This window comes from Sturnira hondurensis, unplaced genomic scaffold (genome assembly GCF_014824575.4).
Source record: "Sturnira hondurensis isolate 20B ecotype Veracruz unplaced genomic scaffold, ASM1482457v3 Scaffold0004257, whole genome shotgun sequence".
NCBI classification, from domain to species: Eukaryota; Metazoa; Chordata; class Mammalia; order Chiroptera; family Phyllostomidae; genus Sturnira; species Sturnira hondurensis.
The window spans coordinates 2,415,055-2,440,408 of NW_028076888.1; the positions used below are offsets into that span (position 1 = coordinate 2,415,055).

Here is a 25,354-nt window from a genome sequence, read left to right on the forward strand (position 1 = left end):
CTATTGGTTTCCTGGACATCTCCCTTCATTTCAATTAGTTTAGCCTTCATATGTTCCTCTAATTTGTGACTATGTTCCTCTAATTTGTGACTATAATCTACCAGTTCTGTGAGCATCCTGATAAATAGTGTCTTGAATTGTGCTTCTGAGAGGCTGGCAATTTCTCGGTCGCTTAGAGTTATTGGCTCTGGGACTTTGAGTTCTTCTTGCACCATCTTTTGGGCTGTTCATGCCTGTTCCGTAGCAGGATCAGAGCCCTAAAGTGTTCACTAGAACAGGGCAACTAAGTCGCTGGGTTGTGACGTTGTATGTGGGGGCGGGGTCAAAGAGGGACAATGGCTTCCCGTCTGCTGCCTGCCGCCGCGGCCCTGGTGCCGCAGCCACCACCGTCACCAGGCCCATGTGTTTTGTTCCACTGCACTCGAGTGTGCCACCGCCGTCAGCCCTCCACCACTGGGTTCGCCCCCTGGGGCCTGTGTGGTCCATCTCACTGTGTGCGAATGGCGACCGCGGTCAGTCTGCCCCACACCCTGACTGGTTCCGGCTGCCTGCGCGCCTGGGTCGGGGGATCTGTCCTGCCCAACCCAGCTTCGCTGCTGGCTCCGCCTCTCTTACCGTCCCCGTTGAACCGTTCGTAGTTGTGGGACTTCCGTATAATTCCATTTTCTGGTCTTTGGGTGTGTCCTAGTTCTCCAAACCTTTGTTGTGTTCAAACTTGGTTGTTGGAGAAGGCACAGTGTTTCCACCTATGCCTCCATCTTGGCGAAGTCCCCTCTGCGGCTTCTCACAAGCAAATTGGGCCCCTCTGGTGCTGGTTCCCGGGTGTGTGGGCCTGTGCACCCTCCAGGACCCTGTGGGTTTCTCCAGTGAACTCTCTGTGAGCCTGGGAGCCTCTCCGGGCGCCTCGACCCCGAGAAAGTCTTTCCAGTTGGTGCTTTCAGGCTCTAATTCCCATTCTTGGGGCCCTAGCCTGCGTGGTCTGTCTCACTGTTCGCTCCTTCTCTTGGTTTATCTGCGCTTGAATGTCTGACTGCGGTCAGCCAGCCACCTTGCTCCCTTACTGGGTCTGCTCGTTGCCACCCCATGCCTGGGATCCATCAACCGCTGCCCCTGGGTCCGTCCAGCTGATCTTTCCTGCCCGACCCTGGAGTCCACCGCTGACTCCGCCCCTCTTACTGGTCTGGCTGAATGGTTTGTTGTTGTCGGACTTCCGTATAGTTCAACTTCCTGTGTTTTGGCTGTGTTTTTGTTATTAAAACTTTGTTGTCTTTACACTTGGTTGTGCAAGGAGGCAGTGTTTCCACCTACGCCTCCATCTTAGCCGGAAATCTCATCTTGGAATTTTTTTTTTTTTTTGCATTAGCAGTGTGCTGGAACTTCTCCAGTGGACTCTGATCTTCCGCAAGGGCACCCTTGTCTGTGGGTGAATGTCAATCTTGGTATTCTTTGCCGTGGAGGGTGGTAGGAAATTCTTATTCTGCCATTTGGATAACCTGCCCTCTCACTTTGGGGGTCATTGTTGCAAATCTGATAAAGGAATAAATTCCTCAGTGGTGGATGGTAGTTCCATTTTGGGGGTGCAGTTGAATTTTGGAAGTGAGCAATAGTCTCAGAATTAAGTCTGTGGACCAATACAAGCCTTCAGGCCAGGGGAAACCATTTTTTAAAAAATGTGGGATGTAAATGCTTTTCTGGCATGACTTTTAAATTGGTGAGAAAATAGTTCCCAACAAGAGGTCCAGGTTTGCTGTCAGCAATGAGTGTCACCATCATTGGGTCATGAGTTTAGTCCCCAGCGTGTCTCGGAGGTAGCCACTGTGTGTTCTCTTTGCTTAAAAAGAAAAATTATCCCCGATCCCATAGGCTGGTGGCTTGTCGACTTTAAGCTAATGGAAATGAAAACTCTTGACATTGAAGGAATAAATGACCACTTTACTCATTTATTCATTCTGCAAATAGTTGCTGAGGACCTACTGTGTGCTGGGTCTCTGGGGTCCACAGAGTGGGGGCGTCTGCTCTCCTGGAGCCTCCGTTATACTCTTCCGTTCTGGAATGGTACATACACAGAATCACGCCATAGGTACTTGACAGCTTTTTTAACTCGGTGTACTGGTTTTGAGATCACCCATGGCGTTGCGTGTGTCAGCAGTTTGTTTCCGTGCAGGCTGTGTGGTGCTCCTTCGTCCGGCTGCGTCACAGTTCGTTTATCTGTTGGCCTGTTGATGGACGTTTGATTCTAGTTTTAGGCATTATGGGTAGCTCTTCAGTGACATTGGTGGCCAGGTCTTTTTGTGTCCACTGCATGCATTTCTCTTGGGTATACGTCTACCTTGGAATGGAATTGCTGGTTGGAGGGCAGGTGGGCATTTAATTATTAGAAACTTCTTAATAGTTCTCAAAAGTGGCTGTGCTGTGTGACTCCCTCCCACCGGCGGTGTCTGAGGGCCCCCACGTTTCCAGCTCCTACGTGTCTGTGGGGGCTGTCCTCACAGGGTCCCTTGCCCCTCCGCTGTTGGACCCTGCCATTCACGTTTTCCCTCTTTGCCTCTCTCTCTCTCCCCACCCACAGGTGCTCAGGAGAGATCGAGGGGAAACGCTGATTTGGTGAGCCTTCGTAGGATTTGGGGACCGTTGTGCTGGCTTCAGGTCCTTCTGCTCCTCACTCCCCAGGCCCCTCCTGCAGCCATGTTGGGAACCCAGCCAGCTGGAGAGAGGCTCCCAGTCCCGGGCCCCCTCTGGCTCCCTGACTCGGGCACAGCTCCTTCTGGATCAGATTGTCCAGCCCTACTTTCTCCTCTCCTGTGAAGTCAGGGGTCACACCTAATGAGGCATCAGAATCGGCCACGGCCTCACTGCCCCCCGCCCCAGTCTGAGTCACTGGCTCTCATTCACAGCATTTGCTGTGTGGCTCATGTGTGCCAGCCCTGGCCTCTGTGCTGGGACACCTGGGGACAGACCACTGAAGTCTCTCACCCTTGCAGAGCCATCGAGGCGAGTTCTAGAAAGGACCATATACATCTTCGGTATGAATAGTGTACTACATCATCATAAACAAAAAGAACAGGCTGCTGCCAGAGAGGATTATAAGGGACATGTTGAGCCTGGGGGTAACGTGGTGTCAGTGCTCTGGGGGTGGGCCTGGGCATGGGTCTGCCCAGAGTCACCCACACGATTCTCAGGTGGTCCCGTGGACTGGGCAGCTGGTAAGGTCCTTTAGGGGTGAATGTTTATGGGTGTTGGATCTCTAAGCCAGCAGCTCCCGTCCCAGGACGCTGCGGGGGAGCTGGTCTGCCTTCCTGAGCTTGACCATCTGCGCATCACACAGCCAGCGCTCGAGGCTGTCTGGCTGCAGGCTGTTGCCCTGCGCTGTGCAGCGCTGGGTGTAGACTCCGCTATTCCTTCAGAGGGAGGGCAGACCCCATTTCTGTCATCGCTCCAGACTGTCAGCCACGCGAGTGAAAGCCAGGGGGTGGCCTGCACTTCACCTTGGTCCCTGTGCTTGGGCAGGCCTACGTCCTGGATGCAGACCCCTGTGGCCACTGCCTCATCCTCAACAACGTGAACTTCTCCCTGAAGTCGGGGCTCAGCACCCGCTCCGGCTCCAATGTCGACTGCAAGAAGCTGTGGAGACGCTTCCACTTGTTGCACTTCAAGGTGGAGGTGAAGTGTGACCTGACTGCCAAGGTACTGTCCATGCAGAGAGACAGGGACCCTGAAAGCAAGTGACTCCCCAGGACTAGCCCATGGGTCTGTGGGACCACGAGAGGCAGTATTGCTCCATGGTTACCAGTATAAGCTTCAGACTCAGGGAGCCCTGGGTGGAGGGCTGGCTCCCCCGGTACCTGCAGGGTGATCTCTGAGCCTCTGTCTGGTTGTCTGGACAGCAAGGGCAGGACACACTCCCAGGGTCACTGTGAGGGTTCAGTGCCCAAGCACAGCAGGTTTGCCCTGAGAATCGTGGCTGTTGTGACCGTCATTACTTTAGCAGTGTCACTGGGAGCAGGGGCACTGCTCCGCCCCTGTGCGCAGGTAGGCCCAGGATGGGGACCTGATCCATCAGTGTTCTGGCTCACCGCAACCTTCTCTTTGCAGCAAATGGTCGAGGCTCTGGTGGCGCTGTCACGGCGGGATCACAGTGCCCTGGACTGCTGCGTGGTGGTCATCCTCTCTCACGGCTGTCAGGTGGGAGGCCTCAGCTTCCCGGGCAGGCACCTGGGAAAGGCTGTCTGACAACCCTGTCCCCTCCTGTGCCCAGGACACCCATAGCTTTGTGGGAAGAGCCAGGGTCCCTGTCCACCCCCCACTGTTTTCTTGGGAGCCCTCTGGCTCCCCAAGGAGTTGGATTCTCCACTGGGTGGGGTGGTGTTCCTAGGGGAAGGCACCTGGGAGAGGCAGGGAGGAGGCAAGCTCTGCTCACCAAGCACCTTCCCTGGATTTTGCTCAGAGCCGGCACAGCACGTTAGAGCTCCCAGCTCCTGCCGCCCCGGTCCTGCTGGGCATGGTTCTGGGCCCTTTGCTGCTGGCTGGGAGTCAGGACACTGGGAGCCACTCTGGGCTCCGCCAGTAATGTGCTACGTCATTGTGCCCAAGGCCGTACCCCTTCCTGAGCCCCAGTTTCCTTATCTTTTAAGTTGAGGGTTGGGAAGGTTAGAGGTTACAACAAGCTGGGGGTCTGTAGTCCCCCTCTGGGCTATACAGTGTTTTCAAATTTGGTAGCTTTCACACCAAAACTAGGATTTCTAGCTTTTCTTGAAAAACCACAAAGGTCTGGCCTTACTGGGCCAGCCTCCTCCCAGAGCGTACTGTGTGGCCAGTAGCTGGGCAGGGGCTGCCCTTGGGTCGTTTCCTTCATGGAGTGGCCCCTGGAGCAGCAGTGTAGGCATCACCTGGCAGCGGGTGACGTGCAGACTCTGGCCCCGCCCCTTCATTCAGAGCCTGCACTCTGACTGGTCCCCATGCACATAAGGTTTGAGAAGAATTGCTCCGGAGTGGTGGTTCTCAACATTCAGCTGCATCAGAGGCACCTGAAGGGCCCCATGGCCCGTCTCCTCTCTCAGGGTTTCCGATTTAGGAGGTCTGGGTGGGGCCTAGGAATTTGGATGTCTTTCAAGTCCCCGGTGATACTACTGCGGTTGGCCTGGGGGCCACACTTGGAGAGCCACTGATCTAGAAGGAGCTGGCCGGCACTCTCCATTTAGGCTCTCAGCCCCTGTAGGCACGCGGTTTACACCCTGGAAACGGAAGCTGACCAGGGCCCATCCAGAGCCAACCCACTCTGTCTAAAGCAGCCTTGTGCCCCAGGCTGTGACCTTCTAACTGCTTGCCCCCAAGTCCCCCCGCCTTGTCCCCCAGAGCCTCTGAATGGTTTGTTGGATTCCTACCCGACTTCTTGGTTTCATAACCAGGATTCTCGGTCTTCTAGGCCAGCCACCTCCAGTTCCCCGGGGCCGTTTATGGCGTAGATGGCGGTCCTGTGTCCATTGAGAAAATTGTGAACATCTTCAACGGAACCGGCTGCCCAAGCTTAAGAGGGAAACCCAAGCTCTTTTTCATCCAGGCCTGTGGTGGGGGTAAGCCGGTCCTCAGTCCCCTGCAGAAGAATCTAGTGGGGAAGGAGCCACTGCCCCCCGCTTCCTTCCCATCGGGCCACTCACGGTGTCTTGGGGTCTCCCCAGGCAGTCAGAGGGCCTCAAATGTGGTGGCCACTGTCCGAATGGCGGCACCTGCATTGGCTGGAGTGGCCTCAGCTTTGTCCGGCCTTCAGAGGCGGGAGTCTTGGTCTCACAGTGCAGTGGAATCAGAGGCTCACGTAACTTTGGCGATTTCGGCTCCTGAGACTTGACAAAAAGATACCAACTGGAGGAGAAAAGAAAAACTCCACTTTCTTGACCTCCATTAACTAGACCTCCTTTCTGCTCCCCCAGAGAAAGGGGGGCCAGCTTTCCGGGAACATCACACTTAGCCCATCTCCCAGCCCTGTGTGCACCCCAGTGTCCCTTCTCAGTGGCATGGAGCAACTCTGCCGTGTCTCTGGACTCTTTCGTGGGGCCTATGAGGCCCTCGGGGATCTGGCTCCCGCCACGTTGCTTCCCCACGCCGGGCATGCTGTGCGTGCCCTGGCTTGGCTTAACCTTCCCAGGACGTCACAGGCTCCGGCTTGCTCCTCGGCCTTTCCACGTGCCATCCTCTGCCTTGTCTCCTGGCCACTCTTAACCACCCCTCCTTCTGGTTACCATTTATTGTCACTGCCTCCAGGAAGTCTTCCCCAAACACCGGCTTCCTTGCACAGTCAGGGCTCACTGGTCCTCATGCTCCCGCGGCTCCCGTTCCTTCCTGTCACAGCACTGTCTTGTGGTGTTGAGACAGCCTCAGCCCCTGGTCAGCTCTCCAAGGGCAGGGCCAGGCCTGTCTGCCCTGCAGCTCGGCCTGGTCCGGCACAAAGCTCACGGTTTGGTTCATCTTATGTGGATTGTAATTATTTGAATTTGAATTGGAAATTGAACCATATAAAAATATCTGTGAGTAAAATTCGAAACAACATAGATTCCCACCATTAAAAATCTCACCAAAACAACTCGCTGGGAAGAGCAGATTCCGGCACTGGAAGGCAGCTGTCTTTGGGGCTCTGGTCCCTGCTTAGCGCCCAGCAGGCTGTGTGACCTTGTGGTTAACGCTGTTGCCACATGGGGGCGGCCTGTCAGCTGAGAACAGAAACAGAAACGTGTCAGAGACCTGTCGGTGTCTGGCAGGTGTCCTGTTTACATGCATCAGAAAGTCTGTCCTGGATTTTGGTGACTCTTACGTTGCTATTTTATTTTATTTAATTTACTTATTTTTAAAAGATTTTATCTTTAGAGATGAAGGGAAGAAGAGAAGAAGAGAAATATCAATGTACGGTTGCCTCTCATGAGTTCCCTGCTGGGAACTGGCCTGCAACCCAGGCATGTGCCCTTACTGGGAATTGAACCGTGATCGTGTGGTTCGCAGGCCCGAGCTCAATCACTGAGCTACACCAGCCACAGCTTATGTTGCTATTTTAAAGTTCACTGTTGTTACAATCTAGAACAATTTAAAAATCCTCTAACACCCTTCATTACGAGGCAGCGCGGGCACCTAGGTGGAAAACGTGCGTCACTTTGGTGACGGTCACTTGGTATGGAATGGCAGTAAGTAGCATAATACGTGGCGGCAGACAGCATGGTGACGCGCTTGGCCAAAGCTGTGTGGCCTCTGTGGGTTGGGCCGAGCTGTTGATTTGGGGCGCCCCCCCTTCAGGATTTTAGAGCTCATGCTGAGAGGTGGCAGGAAGCTGGATGTGCCCAATGGTTAGGCACAGAGGGAATAGCATCTCTTCCTGCTGTGTGTTTACGCTTGTGGGGAAGTCAGTCCTGCCTCCCAGGGGCTTTGAATTAGCGAGGCTCTTTAAGAACAGAGCTGGGCATAAAGTGTGTAACCTTGGAGCTAGGCCTTCACATCAGGTTTGCAGACTGAGGATGACACATGAATGGACACAGACAGGTGTCCCCTGCCTGACCCACTCTTTTTTCCCCCATAGTCCCCTTTTGGATCCCATTGTGTCTGCCCTGTTTTTCACGGGCAGTCCCTGGGCCCTCCCCATCCCCTTAGGCCACTGTTAAGTCATTCCACCAAAGTGCCCCTTCCCCCTGCTGCACCGGCTGCCCAGGGGGACCCAGCAGCTCTCCCATGCTCACATCTCAGGTCCCCTCCCTGGTCCCACTGAAGTCATTCCCAGACACCTAGGGCAGATTCCAGAATCTCAACCAAGACAATGACCAGAAGCAGTGACCTGAGTAAGCTCTCTAGTCCAGCTTTCACACGGTTCAGAAGCCGCCTTTGCAGGCTCGGGGCCTCTGTGGAGTACAGTGGGGGAGGGGATGAGAGGCAGGAAGATATAAGGCCCTGCCCATGGGCTGTGGGGATGCAGACAAATCACCAAGTTTCTGAGCTTTAGGGGGATGGGGTGAGAGGTCAGCAGATGTCGGAGTTATTATCACGGGGTGTCAGAACCGTCTCTGTCTCATCTTTGTCTCCTCCAGGCAGGACCCCACCTTCCCCGGGTGAGCTAGGCCCTCCCTCCCTCCTGCTGTTTCCCACCATAGATCCCGCCATGCAGACTGTGGCCTGCCAGCCTTCCTGGCAGGGGCCATTTTCCTACCAGGACTGTTCTGCCCCACGTCACCCTCATTGGAGGCTGGGTCCCAGAACCCCTCCCCTGAGGAACCCCAGTGCCCTCCACCAGTGCCTGTGTTCCTGAAGCTCTTCTCAGCTGCCTTGCTCCTGGAGGAGCCTGGGGTCCCCTGCAGGGGGCTTGACTTCTGGAACTCTCCCAGGAGACCTCCCATAGTGTGGCCACTCTGATGACAGAGCTGTGCGTGGTCCCAGTCTCGCCTTGACCCCTCTGTTTTCCAGGACGTCTGCCACTTTGGGGGAGTTTGGATTTTAAGACTGAAGAGATAGAAAATATGACAAGTTAAAATCATCCAGAATCCTGTGAGCCTGACCTTGGCCCACGGGCTCAGTCCGCTTTTCTCATCTGACATAACCCCCTAAGCGCGTCCCCATGCCTCCAGGGTCCTCGTCGTCGCTGGTCCGGGTGGTCTTCTAATCCGTTTTAGTGATGTGCTCTCACCCACTAAATCGTCCCTCTGGCGTTGGCCCTTCGGATGAGACCCAGTTTGGGGCACTCATGGCCACAGGGGGCTTTCGATAGAGGGCTTCTGGCTCCACATGAATTATTTCCCTAGGAAATGACGGGGTCAGAAGCTGTCCGTATCTCCGTGGCTCCTATAGTAGAACCAAGCAGAGGAAACGCAAGGGGGGTGAGTTTGGGGTGTACACTTGCACCCTCTGAGGTCCTGTGTGCCTGTGGAGGCGGCCTAGCGTAGAGCCACGCCTAAGATCCATCTGCTGCTGCTAAAGACAGAGCCACGGACAGCGAGTGTTCTCCCCTCGGTCGCCCTAAAGGGGGCGCTGTGTGTATTATGGACTGTTTCCTCAACACTATTCCTACCAAAAAAAAATGAGTCAGGCAGCCTGGGGCAGGGGCAGGGGCAGGCTGCACGGAACAAGAGCTCAAGTCTGGGTTCAGTGACAAGTCCTGTCTGTTTTCGCTTCTTGTAGATCAGAGAGACCGGGGATTTGAGGTGGTCTCCACTGCCCCTGAGGACAGAGCCCCTGGCGGTAACCCGGAGCCAGACGCTGCCCCGTTCCTGGACAAGCCAGGCACCTGTGACCAGCCAGATGCTGTGTCTAGTTTGCCCACGCCAAGTGACATCTTTGTGTCTTACTCCACCTTCCCAGGTGAGCGCATCAGCCAGTGGGCACCCCCACACACCTGCAGCCCTGATCTGTCTTAGAAGCAATTGTATTGTGAAAGAAAACACCTGGGCATGGGTCTTCATTCTGCCTCTTGCCACCTCTGTGTCCCTGAGCAAGTTACTTTGCCTCTCTGAGCCTCTCTGAGCAAGGCAGGTGAGGCACCTAGGATACTAAATTTAAGGAGGAATACACGCTTGGGCTTGTGTGCCTCACCCTCTTCTTGGCCTTGCCTCCGTTTTTTCATCTTTAAAATGGGAATAAGAACATACCTCAGGGGTTGCCGTGGGAATTAGCAAGGTGCCTGGCACATAGCAGGTGGGACAGGTGTTAGTATCCTGCCTTTCTTGGCCCTGGTGGGAGTCCCTTGGCTTCTTTGAGGCTTGGTTTCCTTGTGGGAAAACTGGAATCCTAACTGATGTCCTGAGGTGGCGCTGAGGATGAAATGAGGTCATGGCAGGGTGGTGTGCAGCGGGGCAGGCTGTTGCTGCTCCTGCCGGAAGTGTGAACTAGGCAGAGCCTGGGGGAGGCCTGTGTGGGGCTCCCAGCCAAGCCCCGCCTTTCTCCTTCCGCAGGGTTTGTCTCCTGGAGGAACCCCAGCAGCGGCTCTTGGTATGTGGAGACCCTGGATGGCGTTTTTGAGCAGTGGGCTCACTCTGAAGACCTGCAGAGCCTCCTGCTCAGGGTGAGCCCCGCCTCTGGGAAGGAGGGGGGTGGCTGCTGGGAGGGGCGGGGAGGTGGGGGGGGGAGCAGGTAGAACAAAGGTAAAAGGTGGAGAAAGCCCATCCATGTCTGCACCTTGGCTTGCCACGAGTCAGTGCTTTTGCTTCTCTAGTGCCAGATGTCACTACCTGCGGTGACATTTGCCCCTATTCCAAGGGCCGCCATCCTCAGCTTGAGGTCCCCAGGCTGATGCCCTCCACTCTCCCCTGGCTCGGCGGACAGAACATAGCATTTCTGAAGGCAGATCGTGGGGCTGTCCTTGTGTCCCTGCACCCTTTGCCCCACTGCATGGCCATCTACTCTCACTCACTCTCTATTTTTTTTAAATCCTCACCCGAGGACATGCTTATTGATTTTAAAGAGAGGGGAAGGGAGGGAGAGAGAGAGATGGAAACATCAATGTGAAAGAAACATTGATCAGTTACTTCTCGTATACACCCTGATGGGGGACTGAACCCGCAACCTAGGCATGTGCCCTGACTGGGAATTGAACCTGCAACTAGGCATGTGTCCTAACCAGGAATTGAACCTGTGGCCTTTTAGATTACAGGACGACACTCCAGCCAACTGAGCCACACCAGCCAGGGCTGCTCCTGACCCTCAAGAGTCATGAGTCCTCTTTAGGATGTCCCCTTCTGGGGACGCCCCCAGTGGGAGAATGGGGCAAGATGGCCGAGAGTGCTCCGGCCTCTCGAGTGAAACCCCACTCAGCAGTTGCTTCCTCTGAGGGTCGCAGAGCACTCGTGGGCCCCGCCTGCTCTGCTCAGGTATTTTTGTGCCAGGAGAAGGGGCTGAGACCGCTCCTTTCTTCTGAGGAGGCCCCGCTCTGTGCTTTGCCAAGCAGAGTGGAGAAGGAAAGCTGAGTGCAGGGCCCCCACGTGCCGTGGCCCTGGGCAGGTGAACCGCAGAGGCAGCCAGGCTCCTGCAGGGTCAGGCAGGGGTCCCCGGGCCAAGCAGTGCGATCAGCTCCTGGGCCCCACCGCTTCTCCCAGCTTCTCCCAGCTTCTCCTCAAGCCTTTTGCTCTGATCTGGACTTGGTGAATGTTTGAATTTTGAAATTTTGGATTCTGAGTTTTCTAAACTTGTGGTTGAGTGCTTAGTTTTGAAACCTCCGGCCCCCAGAGAGGCTGCAGTTGGAGCCGTTTAAGACTGCTGACGCAGGGGACATTCCCCGCCGCTCCTCCCCGATGACAGAAATCGAGGGAATTCTTACTTCGATGGAGAGAACTCACAGACCTCCGTGTGGTCGTGTTTTCACAGGTCGCTCATGCTGTTTCGGAGAAGGGGGTCTACAAACAGATCCCTGGTTGCATTAATTTCCTCCGGAAAAAACTCTTCTTTCGAACTTAAGGCAGCCATGGCCCCGACCCTGCCTTGCCTTTTACCCCCAGGCCTTCCTTGCCCCTCGCCCAGTGTCGGCTGAGACCTGCGCTTCCCTTCAACCACGGCTGTCACCGGCGGAAGGACTCTGTAGCCCATGGAGGGTCTGCTCCTCCCCACTGGCGGCAGACACTCTCAGCAGCATCCAAACTGGGGACAAATTACTGACGACGGAGGAAGAGCACCATAAGAATGACGTGGACACAACGTATGGCTTTCCACTAGTGGCTGGTTGCCTGGCCAGTGACCGTGTCTGTGGTCCTGGTATTTGCTCCAGAGCAGGGCTTCTCCACCTCAGCACCGTTGACATTTGGGGCCCCATAATCCTTTGCTGGGGGTAGGGGTGTGTCCTGTGCATGTAGGGTGTTGAGCAGCATCCCTGGCCTCTACCCTCGGGATGCCATTAGCATCTCTCCCTGAGTGGTGACAACCAAAAATGTCTTCAGACATTGCCAAGTGTCCCCTGGGGGCCCCCACCTGAGAACCACTGGACTAGGGGAAGTTTTTAGCTACAAACCAACCAGCATCTCAGATCAGCAAGTTTAGGACTCCTGGGGCCTGAACAACTTTAATCTGTGAATCTTAATGTCTTAAAAATTACTCATTTTTTTTTGTATACTGTATTCTTAAAAAAGAAATCTCAGGTAAAATGGACTCTCTTTTACCTATGCCCCTCATCATTTTGCTTCAACTCTTTGTTGTTCCTTCTAAAGGAGACTTTTGCTTTTTTCGGAACATTTCATTTGATCCCCATCCCGAAAGGTGAATGAGGTGGGAACCACGTGCTCAGAGAGGTCAGGTGGCTTGTCCAGGGGAGCTTATTAGCCAGTGGAGAGACCTGCCTGGGCCCTGGTCTTCGAGTGCAGCCTGGGTCTGCAGGTGCCTTCCTGGCAGAAGGACCCTGCACTGCAGGGTGACTGTGCTGCGGGACAGCGACCCGGTGGGCTTCCCCAGAGAAGGCCCTAACCTGAGGTCTTTGAAAGTGTCCTGACTCAGCCTCTGTCTTGCTCTTAGAGCCCTGGGCGTGGGGATGGTTTGCTAATAAGACTCTCACCCAGAAGTGATTCACGTAGTCGTCAGTTTATTATTGTTCTTCTGTGACCTTCCCAAGTCTCCTGGTGGTTAGTTGTTTGCCATCACCTGCAGGGCACATGCAAGAACTCAGCCAGGCTGGCCTGGCCAAGCAGAGCGCTGCGCGGGGCAGCGTCCTGGCTTCCTCCCTCCAGGCTCTGCTGCTCAGGTGAACCAGAGCAAGGGGTGTTATCACAGCTGCTCACCAGCCTGCCCGGGGGACTCCTACCAGTCACATGCTTTTCAGATTTCATGTGTTTCTCAAAGCAGGGGCCTCTGAAATAGTTAACAAGCATCACTGTTTGCATAGCACTGCTATGCACCATGGGCGGGCTGTATACCTGTTCTGAGAGGCTGTTCAACAGTTTTCTCTTAAACGTTTTCACACGCCAACTCTATGACCCAGAGATGCCTGTTGACCTCTAGAGCATACACACTCGACCAGCGTGCAAGGAGGGATGTCCCAGGGTGTCACTGTGCGGTGTGAGAGCGGAAAATAGGAACCAGGCGTATATTCATACTATGGAATATTTCTGAGCTGTTCAAAAGAATGCCATACATGTATGTGCTCACACGTAACATGCGATACGGTGTTAAGTGAGAAAACTAAGCTGCAGAACAGTATAAACAGTAAAATCCTATTTTTGGTTAGAAGACTGTGTCTGCCTGACAAGGTTTAAAAGATGCGTGTTAACAATGATCATCTGGTGTGGACGGACTTGGAGATATAAGACAAGGGGCGGGGGGCCTGTACTTTTTTCTGGATATCCTCCTGCATTCTTTTGATGGTTTTTATAGAGTATATATTACCCTCTAAAGTAAAAATAAAAATAGAGTGGTGAGTGCTGAGAATTCATGCGTTGCTGTCATTCAACGAACATTTGGTGGAAAGTCGAACGCCCTTGGCCACCTGTCTCCTCGTGTCGAGTTCCTGCTCCTGCCTTTGGATGGCAACTTCCTGACCTTGACATTTGTCTGAGTTTGTCTGGGAAGGTGCTCCAAAGCACCCCAGGGCTGAGACCACGGCAAGGGTCCGCCAGCCCCTCTGCAGCTGCGGGCGGGGCAGCTTGCGCCAGAGGACAGCTGGGCGCTTGGCTCTGCTGGTCCTGGAGCCCGTCACCAGGCGTATGTGTCTGCCCAGGCTGCTGTCCTGTCCTGCTGTCCCAGGACCTCTGCCCAGCTGCCTCAAAAGGCTCCCTCTCCCCATGGAGCCCCTCTGACATCGGACCATGCTTTTGGCTGTGGGCTGGGACAGCTGATGCTGGGGCACTTGCTTCGGGCCCTCCAGGAGCCGTCAGGACCAGCTGCACAGTGACTCACGTGGCAGCCGGGGCTGGGAAAGGGTCCTAGGGTTTGTCTCGGAAAAGGCCTCTGAGTGTCCTCCCATCCAGTGGGTCTGGGGCCAGGCTCCTTTGAGATGCTGGTGACGCTTTAAAAGCCAGACTCGGATTTACTCTGCCAAAACGGAATTGTGGCTTTCCCCCAATTTACCCACAATGAAACAAAAACAAAACCCTACAGAGGAATAGCTACTCTCTTCTTGCTTCTATATTTTTCTCCTACAAACTTTTCTGGAGTCATCTGGTGTCTGTGACCACTTGTTGGCAAAGAAACGCCAGCAGGCAGACAAATGAGCGAGGAGCCAGCAGATACTTGCGGGAACCTTGGAGGCTGCCACCTGCTTATTTTGACAATGCCTCTATGACAGCGCAGTTCTCCCCCTGTGACCACATGCTCACGGCTGTGCTTTTATGTTTGATTTTATAAGAGTGTCAGTTTGAGTCAGTCAAACAGTTCTCTGAAAATTAAAATACTGAAATAGATGCCAGCTTCTCCTTCGGGGCTGCACCACAAACACCCGACTCCCACTTGCTCCAGCTCCTGAACACGTGGAAGAGCCCTGGTCTTCTTTGAGTCCCATTTTACAGAAGAGCAAACTGAGGCACTGGTGATGCCAGGAGGTAGGTGACAAGTGTCCCTAATCGACATAGAGTGCCTTCTTCCCTCCTTTCTCCTGCCTGCCTTGGTTTCCCCATGCCCCTCACATCCCCCCAGGCCTCCTTTCTTTGGATGGCGCTCCCTGTTGGGGCTGCTTAAACCTGTTGCTGGTTGTAACCGCAGCTTCTCCTAACTCTGGTGCCAGCTTTTAACAGAGTGACTTTCATGGCTTTTGTTACAAAAGTATGTTCTTCATTAAAACAGGCATTGAGTTGGTGCAGAAGCTTATGAGCTACTGGTGTTGAGCTCCCAGGAGACAGCTCTCTGCGGACACACTCCCAATAGTAGTGGGACCGACTCAGTCCCATTTGCCTGGCCTGTCCCAATCTAAGACGTCAAGTTTTGCATCCAAAGGAACCTTCCAGTCCAGGGCAAACCAAGATGGTCGTCACTTACCAGCTGCACTTGGGGATGTGTTTAGGTAGAGGGCCCTTTAGAGGGGATAGTTGCCAACAGTTAAGGCTATGCGGGTCTTCACCTATCAGGTTCTAGGCTTGTAGATAGATACGTGGATAGTGATGGCTATCCACGTATCTATCTGCATACGTGGAGTGCCTTTTGTTTGTGGCCTCTTTGGACAAGGCCACCCTCTCCAGGCCTTTGGACTCAACTTTACCCATGCAGAAGTTGTGGGGGCCCCTGGGGATTGCCCAGGTCTGCAGCCCCCTCAAGGGGCCCCTGTCCGGCTCTCAGGAGGAAGGAGGAGTTTCGAACCCTAGGCAGGCACTGCCCGAGGCCATGGCCAGCGCTTACCAAATTGATCCAGTCAATGTAGTCGGAGACCCGGGTGAAGACCGAGGGCTTGTGGTAGTAGTTGCAGCCGAGGGACGACCCAAAGCTGACCAAGCCGTGCACTTCCCACTGGCCATTAGCGTTCTGGCAGTTCAGTGGTCCGCCAGAGTCTCCCTGAGGAAGGCCAGAGCTCCGTCAGCGCAGACCTCGGGGCTTGGGTGGGTCATGTGGGGGGGAGGGGCTGCCCACGAGGGCCCCGTGCTTCACTCGTTTGCAGTACGTGTATGCTGTTCCTCCACTTGTCACCACGGCCTCTGACCAGTCCCTGTGGTCACAGCTCCAGATGCCACCGTAACACCAACAAGACCTAACTTTGGTTCTTTCTGTGGGCCTGGAACTGAGCTAGCACTTTCTACGCCTTACTTCCTTTAATCCTCACCGAAACCTATGAGGTCAGTATTGTTCGGGTCCCCGTTTCACTGGAGAGGAAGCGCTGACCCCCTGGGACGAGGCTATGACTGCCTGAGGTTGTCCAGGCAGTAAGTAAAGGAGCCGAAACTGTGTCCCACCGTTAGGGTGCCGTGTGTTCCTCGGCCCATGATGAGGGACCCTACTGGACTGGTTTGTGTGGGGACAGAGAGTGTAGGGGCACTGTGTGATCGTGGGGAATATGAGGCTCCTTCTTGCTCTGTCTTCACTCTGCTGCAATTCCTTTTGGTTAAGACATCGTCTCCAGGAAGGCCCTGTGGCAGCTACCAGGAGGGACACACTAGGCTGTTGGTGGGACTAATTCAACAGATAAACTTGAAGTCACCTCAGAAAGGATCTTACCCAGAGAATACCTGCCCTTAGCTCTTTTCCTAAACAGAGGAAAGAGTAAGAGAGATGACAGTAATGAGAGACCCAAATGAGACCCAAGGAAGGACTTCCCATCCGTGACAGGGTAGATAAAATGACGAACACCTCAAAACACCTTTTCTGAAGACTACAAGGACAAAGGGCAGGGTCTCAAATGTCTGGAACAGTGTCCTGGAACAGTCTTCTGCTAGCAGGCAGGAGGGTAGAATCCAGGACCCCCGAGAGCCTCTCCCCGCCCCCCGCCCCATGTGATTGTGGAGGGGTGGGTGGCACCCGACATTCTGTACTCACCTTGCAGCTGGAGATCACGCCATCACCCCCAGCGCAGATCATGTTGGTCTTCACGGAGCTGCCCCACCAGCTAGGGCTGGAGCACGTGGCGTAGTCCACAACCAGCAGCCGGCCCTGCTGCAGGATGTCAGGAAGAGCCCCGCCGGCTGCATGAGGTGAGAGAGAAGGTGTCACAGGGACAAAGGGACTCCTCAGAATAAAGGAAGCAGTGGACACCTACCGGGTTTTCTGCCCAGCCCTTTTTGCTGATCACTCTTACTTCCCATCTATCCAGGGATGCCATGGGAGCAGCCATGTTTGTTTATACCGTGTCCCCACAGTTGATTGGTTCAAGGGTGAATAGCTACTCAGCCTAAGCCAATGAGCTCCTTCCCTGGGAATTTGGGATTGGAACTAAGAAATCCCAGCCAGAGAGGTTGGAAACCTGGGAGCTGTTGGCAGTGGCCGTCGTTTTTCTCCCAGGGAGAGAAGAATGAAGTAGATCTACCAAGAAAGAAATTTTGAGAGGGGGTTTCTGGAGCCTTTTAGGTGTCCAGCCCCTGATTCTAAGAAAGAAATTTTGAGAGGGGGTTTCTGGAGCCTTTTAGGTGTCCAGCCCCTGATTCTATCCAGTTCCCGGAGCCTGGCTGTCTCTGACCTTGGTTGAGACCAGCTAGCTTCATGGGTTTCTGTGACTTGCCTTAAACATAGCTGTGAACCTGCTGGCATTTGGAGCCCCAAGTTGGGAAAAATATTCTAACATGGTTAAGGCAGAGCTTTCCTAATGGCCCCTAATGATACTCTTACCATCACCCCCACTACTGTTATCACTGCTACTTATGGGAAGAATTAATAGTACAATAAGTCTTCACTGGTGCTTTTTTAGGCTTTTCAAAACATGCTAAACCTCAAAGTAAATATATATTCCTACATGACAGATGGGATTTTGAAGCTGAGAGAGGTTAAACAGCTTTCCCAAGAGCATTTAATTAGTAAGCAATTAACATGTATTTTACAATGTGTAAAGCATTGTGCTATCTCTTCTGTCACCTCTTTCGATCTTGCCAACTGTATGTCCATTTACCAGATGAGGAAACTGAGGCTCCAAGGTGGCTTGGCTCAGGTTACATAGTCAACCAACAGAGCTGGGACTAAAAGCTAAGCATTTGCTCGTTTCCCTGGCTCTCGCTGCCTCCACTGAAACGTGTTCTGCCCCAGTGATTCCTGGGTGTATTAACAAGAGGCTGTGCTTGTATCTTGATAATTGCTTGTATCTTGATAATCATGAGATGCCTCCCCTGCTCCTCACTCCTGCTGAGTTTCTGTGTGTCCTTGTTTTTGCACAGAAGTCAGTCGAGGGCGATACTGACTTATTTGAGTGCATGTGTGTTGATGTACCTCCGGAAAAACAGATCACGGATACCAACAGGTGTGCATCGTTACAAAAAGAGCAGTCACCTGCAAGAGCCTTCCGACCTCTGGTGACATTACAGGGAAGGGCAGGTCCTCTGTTCCTTCTCGGTGACCTACCGTCACTGGGTTTCTGACCCTTGGGGTTTACGTCAAAAGGAGAGTCACAGGAAGCCAGGCTCTGAGCAGTAAGATCAGGTGGCACACGGGACAGGTGAGTTTGGACGTGTGGAGAGGAGGGTCTGATAAGGGCCCGAGGGACACACTTGGAACCCTAGGAGCCTGAGGCCATGGAGTAAGTGTTGCTCTGGACTCCGGCCTTGGGCCGTACAGAGGAACTTCTGTCAGAGTGACAGTGACAACGAACACACAGCACCTACTAAGTGCCAGGTGCTGGTCTAAGTGCTTCTCATGGATCATCTCCTTCAATCCACTTCACAAGTCCCTGTGATGCAGGTTATTGTTCTCATTTCACAGATGGGGAAACTGTGGCGTGCAGAGGCTAAGGAATGTCCCCAAGGTCACAGCTAGTAAGTGGAGGAACTGGGATTCAAACCCAGGCAGTCTGACTACTATCAGTCTGTGCTATCCTGCCTCTCCAAGGCAACAGCTGTTTCTTCCAGACACCCTGGGGAGACCAGTGTGGAGAGAGCCCCTGGCTGGACTAGGGTGCCATTGCCTTCCTCCCTCCCCAGCCTTGGGGCTCCTGGCACCCACTTACTCTGTAGCTGTCCCCAGCCTGTGACGTAGCAGACGTAGTTGTCGGGCAGGATGCTGCCAGCCGGAGGGAGGCAGCCCAGCTGGATCTTGTCGGTCAGGGCGACGGGGCTGGCCAGTTTGATCAGGGCAATGTCGTTCCTGGGTCAGCACAGAGGTGGAGTGTGAAGAGAGGGTCACCTGTTCCCATTCTGCTTTCTAACCTGGCCCCCGCTGGAACCAATGAAGCCCCTCCTTGGCCAGGCTGACTGTGAATCCTCCTTCTGCAGGGGCTACGAGGGGCTGGGGAGCAGCTACAGTCAACACCAACCCCCCCATCCCCCCGGTTGTGTTTTGTCCCTGGTGGAGCTTGGAGCCCTATATTCCCCTGAGGCCTTTCAGGGGACTATTTAGAACAGGGAGGGCAGGCAGGTTTTGACTTCCAGGGGCCACTCCACTGGATTAGTTAGTCACGGCTGCCTGGTGGGCTGTGCTGACGAGGATTCTGAGCTTCTGTCCAGAATCAGCAAAGGAATGTATCCAGGTTGCTTGGCGATGTCATCTACCTCCTGTGTCCAGTTGGAAAACGGCGGGAGATGCTCAGAGGGAAAGGCCTGCACTCTCGCCTGTCCCTCCACCTCGAGTCTGCCCCAGCTTCGCCCCTTCCTCTCCCGCTCTTGTCTAGGAAACCGCTAGCACCGAGCAGATGGTATGTTCCACGCTGGCCGCTGTGGCACATAGTGGGTGCTCAGTAAATACTGACGGAGTGAGGGTGTGCGGGAGCTTGTGGCTCTGAGTTTTTTTAGCACCTGGATCTCAGGACTAGTGACCACAGGAGAAGCCTGACAGTTCAGCACATATTTTCTGGCCCTACTATGTGCCCCTTCCCTAGGTTAGGGGCTGGAGATTCAGGGATGAATCAGGCATAGCCCAGCCCTTGCAGAATTCTGTCTTAAAGGGAACTCGGATGTGAGCTAGTCATAAAGCAGCAAACTGTGTGCCTTGACTGGGCTGCCCCTTGAGGTAAGGAGTGAGTGGGTGATTCGGCAGGTGACGTTTTCTCTCATCACTTCCTCCTCATCACCTTCCCCAGGGAGCTTGGACCAGGCCCCCCCCTGCCCCAGGCCCTTTCCTAAGTGCTTTACATGTATCTCCTCATTTAATCCTCACAGCAGCCCTGGAGGTAGGCACTGTTACTATCCTGATTTTACTGACGAGGAGACCGAGGCACCGAAAGGCTGAGGAATCGTGCAGGGTCACGCAGCCATTGGTCACATTGAAGCCATCAGCCTTCAGAAGCTCAGTTCCTAGCTGCCACCCCGCACCGCCTCACCTGCACCCATGGGCTCCCTGGGGGCGGGGGCGGGACCTGTGTGCCCCACCTCCAGAGTCCAGTGCCCAGCATCGCACGGGGTACAGGGGGAGTTAGGAAAGGCTGAGGGGTGGGCGTGGGATGGGATCTGATCATTTGAGAGGAAAGCTGGCGTGGGGTTGTTGTCATTTCCCACAAGGGGCATAATTACTGGTGGGCTTTGGATAGCTCCGAGACCCTCGCCATCTTCCTGTGCGCATTATCCCCAGGCTGGCCCTGCAGGGTGTCAGGGCATCTCTGAAAATGTAAAGGCCTGTTGGAAGGAGGTACAGACTGGAGGACAGCAGGAGGCGCTGTGTCCTACTCCTCTGACAGCTGTGGGTCTGCAGACCCACGCTGTGTCCCCAGAGCTTGGCACGGAAGAGTCACATCGTCAGTGAGTGCCTGGGGTGGACAGGTCATCATGGGCTTAACGGGCAGGAGGCCCATGACAGATAGGCGGTGACCCCGACAGACTTTGCCTGCCCCTCCCCGGGTTCGCACCTTTATCCTAGGCATCTTTGGGGCTGGCTCTACTTCTAAAAATCAGAGCTCCTTCCCTCTCCCTACAAAAGGAGCAAAGGAGGGGTGCCTTCTCCAAGACACCCTCCTGTCCATGCCCCTGCCAACCCCACTCCCACCCCCAGGGGTCCCCAGAGAGAAGGTACCCTTTGGAGATCTTGTTGGAGTTCCAGCCCTTGTGCACCACGAGCTTGGAGACCCGGACAGCCAGTGAGCCGGGCTCTTCCGTGGAGAGGTTGTGCCGGCCCAGCACCACGCGGTAGGTCCTGGAGGAGCTGGGACAAAGGGGGTCAGGCAGAGAAGGTCAGCTCCTGGCTGTCTTGTCCTCTCTCTGACCCCCCAGGGGCAGGGGTGCCTCAAGGCACAGTCTCTAGAGGCCTGGGTTTGAATAATGCCAGGATGGGCCCAAGTACGCCAGTAGCTGGCGGTTGGGAAACTCTCTTCCTTAGGGCAATTGGTTAGCTACAATATAACCTGATTACTATAACTGTACTTTACTAAGGATAAACTATAACATGAAAATTATAATGGTGTAAACTCTCTGTTATTATTGGGGAATGAGGTAGGCACTGAGAACGCAGCAGTCATTTTCCCTCAAGGGCATTATTTAGTTTAATCTCCCCACCTCTCTGTTTTCAGAGGGGGAAACCGAGGCTCAGAGAGGAGTAACTCGTTCAGGGTTGTACAGCTCATTAGTGAGAATCCAGAAGTAGAAGTCAGGGCTCCTGAGTCCCAGGCCTCTCTCATTCCACCACCTCGTAAAGCTAACAAATTAGGTGGGGAGAAGGGACCCCGCCTGGCAATGAGAGTCACAGTGACCCACGGGAAGCTCCACTGAACACCAACTGGAGTGAGATAAACAGAGGTCTTAGGTAGGGAGGGGAGAAGGCAGGTAAACAGTGAATGTCGCCAGCCTTTTCATTTCCTGTGGGCCTTTACAGTGGTCAAAGCTCACTTTCATTGGGCGCCTGCTAAGTGCCAGGCTTTTGGACGTGTCACTGCATGTAACCCACGTTAAATTCTGTTACCTGCTTTTTTCACAGGTGATGGTTTTGAAGCTGGGAGAAGTCGTTCAGATTGCTTAAGGGAACCCAATTCCAGATCTGGAGCCCACATCTAGTACCCCAAGAGGGCAGGAAAGGGCCTCCCCCTGCCCCCCAGTCCTGCTCAGTGCCTTGCCCAAGACACTCGCCACATTGTCTGTTGATCTGTCAGTCGCCCAACAGACTGAACTGAAGGCCGAGGGGAGCTAGTTTTCTGGCCAGGCAAGGCGCTGTTTGCAAGACTCCCTTACATGGCGTGGCTCCGGACGTCTGGGCTCCCGCTCTCAGAGGTGAATGCCGGCTGGTGGGCTGAGTGGGCTGGGTGTCTGGGGAACGGCACTTACCTGATGCAGTGGGCAGCTGTCAGGACCCAGTCTGTGGCCACCAGGGAGCCTCCGCAGGTGTGGTGCCACTGGCCATTGGAGTTGAACTGCAGGGAGACCTGGGAAGAGGCGCGGGCGATCAGTAGCCCGTCCCTGGCACAGGGCTGGGTAAGGTAAGCGAGGAGGCACCTGTCCCAGGTGCGAAACGTAAGGGCCACCGAGGAACTCAGTAATCAGGGTGAATGACATTTTAACGCAACATTAGTAAAAATTAACACAAGGAATCCATGATGAACAAAATATCAAAAACTTAACTGAAGACACTTAAAAACTAACGGTTGTGAACATCTTTTCTGCAACGTGATTTGTTGGGGTTTTCCCCTTCGTGGGAACTAGGCCCTTGGGACATAGCCCTCCAATTTAATGTGTCTAACACCAAAATCCTGGTTCCCACTCCCAAACCTGCTCTTTTCTCCGGCGTCCTCCTCTCAGTAAACGGCAACACCGCTTTACCAGCCGCGCAGCCCGAACCCCTGGCGTTATCCTTGATTCCTCTCCTTCTCTCTGGTCCCTCACTCACATCCACCGGCGACTCTGCCAACTTTACTTCCGGAGTCTGTGGAGAGGATGCTACCTTGCTTACTTCTTCCACAGCTAGTCCCAGCCGCCTTCCCCCCTCACCTGGGTTCTCCCTGCCCTCACCCTGGCCTGTCCCTCACCCCAGGTTTTTCCCCACAGGGTGGCCAGAATGATCCTTTCCAAATCGAAGTCTGATTGTGTCTGTTTTTTTTGCTCAGACCCTCCGGTGGCTCCCCATTGGACACGGTGCAGAATCCGCAACTGTGCGATGGCCCATGAGGCTCTATGTGAGCATCCTGCCCTCATCAGCTCCCATTCCCCTCTGGTCCAGCCACGCCGACCTCCGGAAAGTTCTGCAAACACACCAAGCTCACTTCCGCCTCAGGGCCTTTGCACTTGCTCTTCCTCCTGCCTGGAATATTCTTCTCCCAGCCATGATCATAGTTTCCTCCTTCACTTCCTTCAGGTGTGTGGTCAAGGTCACCTTCTCCGAGAGGCCTTCTCTGACCACCCCGCACACGCATACATGCACACTCATGTCCACACACATGCACAAACACGCACATGTGTGAATAGTGGGGTGGGATGGCTCCTTATTGCACCTGGAGAAGGCACCTCTTTCTCCACCCTCCATGGCTGACCAAGGCCACAGAAATGTATTGTATTGGTGAATTTCCCCAACTCTGCCAGTGCAATAGGCCCCATGGTGGAGGGCCAAGAAGGGCGATGTGAGGTGGTGGGGGCATGGAGGAAAGAAGCGGGGTATGGGTGACTCACCTGCCAGGGCCAGCTGTTGGACCTCGCATCTTTACCACCAACCACCCTGGACAGGTTGGGCAGGTAAGTAGGGAGCCCACAGCTGAGAGCTGTGAAAGGAGAGCGGGCTGTGAGCGCAGGGAACAGGGACCCAAACAGTGCGACCTATGCTTGCCGTGTCCCCACACTTCAGAGAGGAAATCCTGGTTCTGGAAGGATCCCAGGAGGCCACAGAATCCCGTCCTTCCCTCCACTTCGTTGGAACATCACTCCGGCTTTCTTATAACGCGAGGGCTGCGCCCATGGGGGGCAGGGACGTCCCATCCCCAGTCCCATCAGGGCACTGGGACAGTGCCTCTGGGTGACAGGGCTCACCTCCGGCCACCAACGCAGACAGCAGCAGGACCCTGATCATGGCGTGGCCGTGGGAGTTCTGGAATCGTGGACGTGGCTGAGGCCTGGGTTTTATGAATAGGCTTATCGGCTAGGTAGATACTGGGAGGGCACAAGGTGGGGACTTTCTCAAGGCCCAGTGAAAAGTACGGTCTGTGTTCAAATATTGTTTTTTCCATTTTCTCCCACCTGTCACCCTGGAACTATGTTGAAAAAGCTGTCAAAGGTGGATATCGAACTACGAGCTCTACCTACTTTCAAGATATTATTATGTTATATGCTGGGGAGGAAGAAAAATATGGGTTGTTGGTGCTTAGCGTTGTATTATTAAAGAAAAGAGCTGGCATGCTGGACAAGAAACATTCCAGGCCAGTGGTTCTCAGTGTGGCTGCTATTACCCCCCAGGGGACCCTTTTGGTCGTCACAGCTGGGGCTGGGGTACTATTGGCATCTAGTGGGTGGACACTAGAGGAGCTGCCAAATGTCCTACTATGCACAGGACCGTCCCTCACAGGAATTGTCTGTCCAATGTCAACGATGCCAAGGTTGAGGAGTCCTGTTCTAGGCCGCAGTTTGCTGCGTGTGACCTTGGACGAGTCGTATAAACCTCTTGGCCTGGAGCCTGCCCATCTGTGCAACAAGGGGAGAAAGATGTGCCCCGTCTGTTTTGCAACCTTGTGGAGAGGATTTGAACAGCACAGGGGCCGTGGAGAGGGCTTTGCCGGTGGGGATCAAGATGCACTTCGTTGTCCGCTCCCAAGCCAACAGCAGTCTGCTCTTCTCCAATAACGTCCTCTTCCAAATGGGGTCAGAGCAGGAGCCTCCTGGAGAGGGGCGCTGAAACCCAGCATCACGTGTGTGTCAGGGGCATTCCCACCTCTTACCCGAGTCGTACAAAATCCTGCGAGAGGATACCTTATTTCGGGGACGGAGCTGCAAAAAGAGGGTCAACAAACTATTTCTGAGGTCTCCTATTTTATCTCGAAAGTTAATGTGAATTTGGCATTCGGCTTCGTGTACCTGTGTTTGTTTTAATACAAAAAGACGGTTTGTCGTGCGTGAAGTCGCTGAACGAATACCAGTTGGCACGGGCCATGGGCTTGCTGTGTGACCTGGGTCGAGTCGCATGGGCTCTCTGGGGCTCGCTCATCTGTAAAAGGGAGAGAAGGACGGATGCCCAGTCTCTTTCACCATGTTGCTTTCAGGGCTTGGAAGTGACATAAAACTTCATTGAACAGGCTTAAGCCCCAAAGCCACTGATGGGGCCACAAAGCGGCAAGTCCAGGAGCAGTGCCAGCCTGAGGCCCCGCTGGGTCCAGGGCTCGGGCGATGTCCCCAGGACTCAGCCTCTCTCCACTTTCGGCTCTGCCTTCCACCGTGAAGGTCCATTCTGGCTCCACCCAGTTGTCCCTTCCTTGGGCACGAGACGGCTGGCTGTGGGGTCTCTGGCCCAGGATTTCTCCACTGTGGCACTGTTGACATTTTGGCGACAATCCGTCACCACGAGGGCTGTCCTCTGCATGGCAGGAGGCTTGGCAGCAGCCCTGTCCCCCACCCATTGGATGCCAGGAGCCCCCTTCTGTCTGCCCCCAACTCATGACAACCAGAAATATCTGTACAGGTTGCCAAATACACCCTGGGCAGCAAAAACACCCCTTCTTCCCTTCCTCCCCCTCTTGCTGTTGTAGCCTCATGCTCCATCCTTTAGCAGAGAGTGAGAACATTTTAGGGTTCGGAAGTCCCTCAGCTCTCTGAAGGGACCTGCGTTAGGTCACATGCCCATCCCTGAGCCAATTGTTATGGTGGGGGAGGGGATGCAACACGTTAGTTGGCCAGGCCTGGAGCACAAGTCCTGCCCCTCAGTCTAGGCACGAGGCTCCCACCCAGACCTTGGGTAGTAGGAGTGGGGGATG

At 54.4% G+C, this 25,354-nt stretch overlaps 2 protein-coding genes across 2 annotated transcripts in view; one reads left to right on the top strand and one right to left on the bottom strand.

Annotated features, from left to right (window-relative positions):
• The window catches only part of CASP9 (caspase 9), an 18,507-nt gene extending 5,148 nt beyond the window's left edge, over positions 1 to 13,359 (top strand). Inside the window, exons 3-9 of the mRNA XM_037045168.1 lie at positions 2,570 to 2,604; positions 3,508 to 3,684; positions 4,093 to 4,182; positions 5,423 to 5,570; positions 9,142 to 9,321; positions 9,912 to 10,021; positions 11,320 to 13,359. Coding sequence (XP_036901063.1) covers positions 2,570 to 2,604; positions 3,508 to 3,684; positions 4,093 to 4,182; positions 5,423 to 5,570; positions 9,142 to 9,321; positions 9,912 to 10,021; positions 11,320 to 11,409 — 830 coding nt within the window. The 3' untranslated portion in view covers positions 11,410 to 13,359. The remainder of the gene's footprint in view (positions 1 to 2,569; positions 2,605 to 3,507; positions 3,685 to 4,092; positions 4,183 to 5,422; positions 5,571 to 9,141; positions 9,322 to 9,911; positions 10,022 to 11,319) is intronic.
• LOC118986320 (chymotrypsin-like elastase family member 2A) lies at positions 12,501 to 23,482 on the bottom strand. The gene is made up of 8 exons (XM_037045169.1): positions 23,424 to 23,482; positions 23,070 to 23,158; positions 21,735 to 21,832; positions 20,494 to 20,622; positions 18,500 to 18,636; positions 16,390 to 16,535; positions 15,262 to 15,414; positions 12,501 to 12,579 (listed from the first exon to the last, which is right to left on the bottom strand). The coding sequence occupies exons 1-8, from the start codon at positions 23,461 to 23,463 to the stop codon at positions 12,562 to 12,564; spliced, it is 810 nt and encodes a 269-aa protein (XP_036901064.1). The 5' UTR covers positions 23,464 to 23,482; the 3' UTR covers positions 12,501 to 12,561.
• Positions 23,483 to 25,354: the final 1,872 nt, after the last annotated feature.

Excerpts from the sequence above, each read along its gene's own strand:
- LOC118986320 (XM_037045169.1), bottom strand. The coding sequence starts at position 23,463 with ATGATCAGGGTCCTGCTGCTGTCTGCGTTGGTGGCCGGAG. Across the intron at positions 21,833-23,069 it reads CCAACAGCTGGCCCTGGCAG|GTCTCCCTGCAGTTCAACTC; the intron begins GTGAGTCACCCA and ends GCCTCTTCCCAG. Across the intron at positions 15,415-16,389 it reads GCGTGATCTCCAGCTGCAAG|GGAGACTCTGGCGGACCACT; the intron begins GTGAGTACAGAA and ends GGCCTTCCTCAG.